Raw genomic sequence first — 7,830 nt, 5'->3', positions numbered from 1 at the left:
TAATAATGATAAGATAGATTACTACTATAATATTATTTTAGACCATGGGATGAGGAGCTCACACTGTTGACCTGCACCTGAGACAACATCAAAACAGCAAATAGAACAGAAGTCAGAAAGTGTCAACAGTTATGGTCCCAGCAATGTTGTACGGCATTTATGCACATCAGCCTCCCATCCCACCCTCAGAGACTGGTCATATGGTCTCAGCTTTGCAAGGCCACCCAGCGGAAGTGTGTGTGTGGTGTGTGGTGTGTGTTGTGTGTGTGGTCGTGGTGTGTGCGTGTGCTGTGTGTGTGTTGGTGTTGTGCGTGTGCGTGTGTGTGCGCAAGGTGCAGAGATGCTGTTAGAGTTCCATTTAATGTGGGGGGGTCACTCATGGTGGACATTCCACTGTGATGAATGAGTTGTTACACCAGCGATAGCAATAACTCTCTCTTTGTGATATCCTCAAGAGTCAAGACACAATATAGGGCACTGTGAAATAAAGTATTGTTGAGACTGTGTGTGCTATAAGGTAGTAAACAGTGATTCGCAATCCTTCTATTTTACCACCTCCCCAGTCGCCCAAACATACCTATGAATATTAGCCCCAACCTTCTGCCAATAGAGCTCTCCTAATGGTTTACACACAGCACCCCTGAATTTAGTACAACCAACGAGCCTGTGTGTTTCTTATACTAGCACACTGATGGCTGCTGTGTTAAAGGTCACATAACACAGCACACATAAAAGTGCCACGACACAACAGTCTAATTTCCTCAAATACAACAAACCCCCAAAGTAGTGCAAATGATTAATCGTATCTACCAGAAACGCGAGAAAACAACAACAAAACAAAAGAAAAAAAAAAAGAACTCAACTTCAGTTTAATAACGTTCTGCTGAATATTGAACCGGTACAGAAATTGCATTGCAATCCTAATATATAATATTCTCAGTAAGATAAATACTGCCCGTCGAGTCGAGGCTTTTCCCTCTCTTTTGTTCAGCCTGTTCTCAGTGAAACTCACTCCCTGTGCAGGCAGCTGTATTAACTGTTTGTCTAACCGGAGTGGGTGCTGTGTGTTCGTGCTGTGCCCTCGCCAGCAGATGGTGCATTCCTCGCTTTATGAATCGCGTGGCTGCCGCTCGCTAGAGGCGGAAGTTTCTCCCTGCTGTCGTCGACGTGCAAGGAAAATTATTAGTAGTAGTAGTAGTAGCATATGTATTACTATTACTATATTACTATTATTACCATTGTTATTATCAGCATTACTATTGTTATTATTAAGATTTTTAGTCGTACTAGAGGTGATAATCATATAGTATTTTTAGTATTGTTATATACACTGCTACACTGCTATACAACAGTATTTAATTTTATACGCTATGTAATCATAAATATAGAATTAATTGTTATATTTATTTATGCTCTATTTATTTATTTATTCATGTAGTGGAGAACACATTACATGATTGAACATTTATTTATAGACACAGTTTATCCCTCAACAAATTTTACTGACTGTCAATGAGATGTGGGTGATGTGTGGTTAACTAAAATATATGTGACTTTTTTTTGCATGTGATCAAGAGTTAAATGTATTTAACAACTATAAAAACATTACTCAGATAAAATAAACTTTTGACCTATTTTTGGTGTTTTAAGGACTCTAGTTTTTCACAAACTAACTTAAAGAGAACATCAAACCACAAGAGAAAGCCACAGATTCCAAGAATTGCCTTATCTGCTAACCGCAGGAATTTGTGAGTGAAATGATACAACTAGTCTCTGTTAACTACACTTCACAGAGAGGTGTTCATCAGCATATTAAAGTCTCAATGAATAATTATTTTGTCATCATTTGGTGGATTATTTATTGGCAGAATATTACATCGAATGTTAATCTTTTCCTCTGAGCCTAAGAAACTTTTAACAGCAGTGAAATAAAAGTTATTTATAAAAAGAATTAGATGCATCCCTGCTGTGTTTTATAGAGGATTATTTGATAGGTACTGCAGTAATAATCAGCCTCAGCTGATGACGTCTGTCAGGGCAGCACTTGAGCGCCTGCAGGGTTAAGATAAGCAGCAGCAACCTGCCACACCCTGAAGGAGGCACCGACTGCTCTCTGTAGGCACCGACTGCTCCCAGTACACCTTTTTTACCCCCCCGAACAGGTTTAACTTCATAAACTATAATGGGATTTTACTTTGATGAAACTCAAGTACAGTCACTCAGTCAGTCAGTTTACATTTTGACTGATTCTGACTATTTAAGGAATCAGATTTTAATTATTTTGTGAAGGTTTCTTTGACACATCTTGACTGCAATAAAATCCATACTCTTTAGTAAGTAAGTAAGTAAGTAAACTTATAAAGCACCTTTAAAAACCAGAGTTACAAGGCGCTGTACAGTGCAAACATTAGAAAGGTAAAACAGGAAATAACAATATGAAAAACAATAAAAACTACACAGAAGGCAAAAACACATGACAGAATAAAGTGCTTACGAAACAAGTTAGTTTTTAGCAGCTATCAACTGAGTCTGTGTTTTTTTTATATAATTAAAGGAAGGGTGGTTCAAGAGGGTGGAAACCACAAATGCAAAGGCTTGGCCACCTTTAGTTTTAAGCATAGATTTCAGGACCACAAGAAGGCTTTGGTCAGTAGATTTCAGCGATCTTACTGAGGTCAGAGGACATAATAATTCAGAAATATAAGGTGGTGGCAGCCCATGTAGTGCTTTATAGGTGAATAAAAATGTTAAAAATGTAAATCAATTCAATGAGTATTCCTTTAGGCATTCAATGTAGATCAGCTAACACCAGTGTAATGTGTGTCTTATGACGTGTTAGTTAAAAGTCTAGCAGCTGCATTCTGGACCAACTGGAGCAAAGACACAGAAGAGCGACCCTGCGTGGTGAACAGTGAATTACAATGACCAGAGGAATGACATTTTCCAGCTCTTGAAAGGATAATACACTTTTGATTTTTATGTGCCACTCAAAGTTCATATGTTGGTCAAAGAAAACTCCTAGGTTTTTTGAGGCTCACTTAACATTTGCTGCTAGAGGACCAATACACTGCTGCTCTTTTTTCAGAAATGCTCTCAGGGCCTATGATGAAGACTTCTGTTTAGTCAGGGTTAAGATAAAGGAAGTTGATAGACATCCAATCCTTGACAGCTGTTAGGCAGCCATGCAGGGTTTACTTGCAATTTACTGAGGTCGTTTGAAGTGAAGGAAAAGTATAGCTGTGTATCGTCAGCATATAAGAAATACAATAAGAAATAGATGCATATATTACAGATATATTAGATTAGATAATAAAATAAATTTTCATATCTTCTATCTTAACTCAGACTAAGAACAGCTGCAGAACAATGGCTGCCTTCCTTCATCACTGCCCCTTCCTGAAGTCTGTCCCTAAGCCAGCTTTGAGGAGAACAGGGGCTGCCTTGCTGTCTCTGGCCGATCGATGCCCCATCATTGCTCGCCAGATCAGTGTGAGTGGCCCAGCTTCTCTTGAGGCCAAGCTGAGCGTCTCACCCACCAAACTGAAGAGTCGCCAACTTCCCACAGTGGACCAGAGGAGGCAGTTTGCTCAATCGGCTACTCAGGTGGCTGTGTCAGTATCGAAGGGCTGCCCTTTTGTCTCCTCCCAGATTGGGATGGTCCGAGCCAGCCCTGAAGTACAGGAGGACGTCCAAGAAGGTAGGTAACCAGCTGCAGTGAACATACTCGTCAAATATCAAAAGGAAGACAAAAAGAAGAAAGGAGTAAGATTTCACCCTAATAGACCTGCACTCCTCTTTCACAGGTTTGATGACTTCTCTGTTAAAGGGTTTAAAGGATTCTATCCTCCCAACATCAGCTCAAACCAACACTGTCACCCACCTCCTCAAGGACAACATGGGTATGTTTTACAGTTAGAATGAGCTAATATTAACCATTTAATATAATCCAGTCAAGTAATAAATGTTTCAATATTTGCGTAATTACATATCTGTTCACTCAGTGGTGTAAGTGATCTAAAGTCAAAACTATCACACCTGCAGCTGGCCCCAGCTACGACTATGACCGCTTCTTTATTGAGAAGATTGCTGACAAAAAGAAGGACCACACATACAGGGTCTTCAAGACCGTGAATAGGAGCGCTCAGGTCTTCCCTTTTGCTGAGGATTACTCTGTTTCTGGACGGGAGGGCTCCCAGGTGTCCGTCTGGTGCAGCAACGACTATCTGGGGATGAGTCGGCATCCGCGGGTCCTCAGTGCAATCAGGTAAAATGAGACAGAAAAAGGCAAACGTCTTTTGATCAAGTCCACCTCAAGACAAAAACAAAAAGCAAACCTAAAGCTGAATCCAGCAATTGGATCCTTTGTATTATTAAGGTAGATGTACATGTGGTTCTCACTTTCTTTTTGAAGACACTTTTATGTACTTGCTAATTAGTGGGACTGTAACCATTATTTTGAATATTGTCAATTTAGACTGAATTTGTAAGAAAAAAGATAGAACACCTTTGATGGCATGGACCATGTACCATCAAGAGCCAGATACTTAATCCTTATGTTCTGGATGTCCTCAGAGATGCCCTGGACCAGCATGGTGCAGGAGCAGGTGGGACCAGGAACATCTCAGGCACCAGTAACTTCCATGTGTCTCTGGAGAAAGAGCTGGCGGAGCTGCACCAGAAAGACGCAGCTCTGGTCTTCTCCTCCTGCTTTGTAGCAAATGACTCCACCCTCTTCACGTTGGCTAAGATGCTGCCAGGTAAATACTGACCTCTGACCTCGGAGCCAGAGGTCATATTAATGTATTCAGGTGAAAAAATGCATTTTTAAAAATTCATCACAAATGTCTTTTATTGTAGAAAGGCTAATTAGTATCTCAGGGTTGATGAAGTCATCTCCACTGGTTTCATGGTGTGTTCTCTGTGGTGTACAGGGTGCGAGATCTACTCTGATGCAGGGAACCATGCATCAATGATTCAGGGCATCAGGAACAGTGGAGCCAAGCGCTTCATCTTCCGCCACAATGACAGCCGACACCTGGAGGAGCTGCTGCAACGCTCCGACCCCAAGACACCTAAAATAGTGGCATTTGAGACTGTGCACTCTATGGATGGTGAGTACGATGAAATGATAATTTACAGTGATTTTTGATTTAATGTGTTTATTCAATTAATCAGATATATGATGGAGGGTAAACCTAGTTAAAAATAGATTAAACATTAATAAATTATATCAAGAGTCAAATGTAAATCAAAAAAATATTTATTTACTCAAACTGATCTGAGTAATATGATGTTTACAGTAGTTTAATGTACAGTGGTGTGTTGCTGTGTGGTTATAAACCAGCTCCAGCTCAGTCTGGCCATAATATATTTATAGTTTTAATAATAGAATGCTCCAAAAACTAAAAAAGGAATATAAAATTGGAACATGAGCCATTATTTCTTCAGTTTTCTGATCAAGCACATCAACTGTTTTAAGTGCCTTTAATAAGAAGAAATGCCACTTGAAATTTGCTAATTTTACACTATGTATATTATGAATTAAGTCCATCTGTCATCCTCAGTGGGGTTCATGATTAATAGCTAAAGAGAGAAAGCCAAGTTGGGAGTATTCATATTTCTACAATCTATAATTATTCAGTCTGCATTATCTGTCATTCATCACTGTCTCCCATGGGGGGAAATAGTTTCCCTCCTCAGCTCTATTTCTCTGTGTGATATTACACCACTGACAGCTCTATAAAGCACAAGCTGAAGCAGACTGAATGTATGACTGTGAACATATCCAGGAGGATTTTTTAAAACATTAACTCAAAATGGTAATTTCAATATAAAGGTTGCATGATTTGTAAATGTATGTGTAAGCATGTGGTTTATCATATCTAGATCTTACACAGTGATGACATTTGCAACACAGAGTTCCTGTTGTTTACCTATATTGCTCAGTTCTATTTTTATCAACTTATTCTCTGGGGGCTTGCAGGTGCCATATGTCCTCTGGAAGAGCTGTGCGATGTAGCTCACCGTTATGGAGCTCTGACATTTGTAGATGAGGTTCATGCTGTGGGCCTGTATGGAGCCCATGGAGCTGGAGTAGGAGAGAGGGACAGCGTTATGCACAAGATTGACGTTGTTTCTGGGACCTTAGGTGAGTACCATCAGAATAAATCCACCTTTTGTCTTATTTATTATAAAAGATGATACTACGACACTAGAAGGGCAAGGCAAACGGCTTCAAACTGCCGTAAGATTAATCGCCTCTCTTCTTGGCCAAACTCCCATATGCTGCCACTTGCATTAACTGACACTGTCGTATTGCCAACATGGCAGCAATAGCTCTCAACAAGCATGATACTGCTCCAATGTTGGTTAAATAAGGGCAGGAGAGGAGTGAGCTCCCATCAGAGGAAGCAGAGGTTTTATCAGCTGGATGCCGGCTCTGCTCCCTCTCTGGTCGTTCTGATAAAACCATCATCAGGGAGTCCGTGCTGTGTGTAGCTCTTTGACAACTGCAGGGTTTTAGGTAGAAATCCCTGTCAAACACACATCGGGTGTAAACTAATCCTGGATTACAACACTTGACTTTACAAAGCTGTTCACTTGGTAAAAAATAAATAAACTGAAATAACAAATTAATAGTGATGTATCAGCACACAAAGTTCACTGTATGATTTTATACATTATGGTAATGCCATTTAACTCTATGAAAGTAGAGTATTTGGGACTTCAAAATAAAACAGTGAGAGTTTAGTCTCACTATCTATTATAAATCAAACAAAAGTAATTCAAATGTTACAAAAAAAATTGGTGTCAAAAAAAAGAGATTGGCTACCTCAACAACCACAGCACCCCACAACATACAGACTACATACACTACATTGATTGAATCAGAGCCATATTGAACAATAAACATATCATTACACATCTATAAATTAAAAAACATCCTAGTTTCACCCATTTAATTTATGTAATAAAAGTACTCATTATGCAGAGCGGTTTTCCAACGGTCATGTTATTGTATAGGTTATATAACTGTATTATTATTATATCAGTTATATGAGAAAAAGTATATCATATTGGGCATTTTAATCTATAAAAATACAAATTGTTTTACAATGTTGTGTATGTAAAATATTAATCTACAAGGTAACTTCTCTGCAATCTGTCCTCTGAAAGTAGTATAAAAAAAGTACTATAAAGTGTAACTACTCAGTTAAGTATGTTACAAATATACTTTCCATGCTTATTTCCTGTCTCCTCACCTCACATACCCTGTTATCTGTTCCAGGCAAAGCCTTTGGCTGTGTTGGAGGCTACATTGCCAGCAGCACCGCCCTGGTGGACACAGTGCGCTCCTACGCAGCCGGCTTCATCTTCACCACTGCCCTTCCCCCAATGGTCCTCTCTGGAGCCCTGGAGTCTGTCCGGGTCCTGAAGAGCCCTGAGGGTCAGGCGCTCCGCAGAGCCCACCAGAGGAACGTCAAACACATGAGGCAGCTGCTCATGGACAAGGGCCTGCCTGTGGTCAACTGTCCCAGCCACATCATCCCCATACGGGTATGAAGGTTTAGCAGTGCTGCTGCCTCCACTACCATATCTCACTCCACCAACTTGCTCAACTGACTAGTACTTAGCAGTTGTAGTTGTGGTATCTTTTAGGTCCTAGCAATAATAGTAATGCATTTTATTTCAGGATGAAGCACAAGTCTATGGCTAATCTCCTTAGTGTATCTACCACTCCTCAGAATCAGAATCAGAATCAGAATTTTGTTTATTGCCAAGTAGGTTTTTACGCCTACGAGGAATGTGACTTGGTGCAGTTGGTGCATA

The 7,830-nt window shown here is 40.0% G+C and overlaps 1 protein-coding gene across 1 annotated transcript in view; it reads left to right on the top strand.

Moving 5' to 3' along the window:
• Window positions 1-3,345: 3,345 nt before the first annotated feature.
• The window catches only part of alas2 (aminolevulinate, delta-, synthase 2), a gene marked incomplete at its 5' end in the record, with an annotated part of 6,337 nt that continues 1,852 nt past the window's right edge, over window positions 3,346-7,830 (top strand). Inside the window, 7 exon segments of the mRNA XM_035656475.1 lie at window positions 3,346-3,697; window positions 3,804-3,899; window positions 4,042-4,264; window positions 4,573-4,757; window positions 4,932-5,111; window positions 5,984-6,148; window positions 7,289-7,557. Of these exon segments, the coding sequence (XP_035512368.1) occupies window positions 3,367-3,697; window positions 3,804-3,899; window positions 4,042-4,264; window positions 4,573-4,757; window positions 4,932-5,111; window positions 5,984-6,148; window positions 7,289-7,557 (1,449 nt within the window).

The sequence above is a fragment of the Morone saxatilis genome, unplaced genomic scaffold, assembly GCF_004916995.1.
Source record: "Morone saxatilis isolate NCDOM2014 unplaced genomic scaffold, NCSU_SB_2.0 Contig15, whole genome shotgun sequence".
NCBI lineage: Eukaryota > Metazoa > Chordata > Actinopteri > Moronidae > Morone > Morone saxatilis.
The sequence above is the reverse complement of the archived record's forward strand: the minus strand, read 5'-3'. Positions and strand labels throughout refer to the sequence as shown.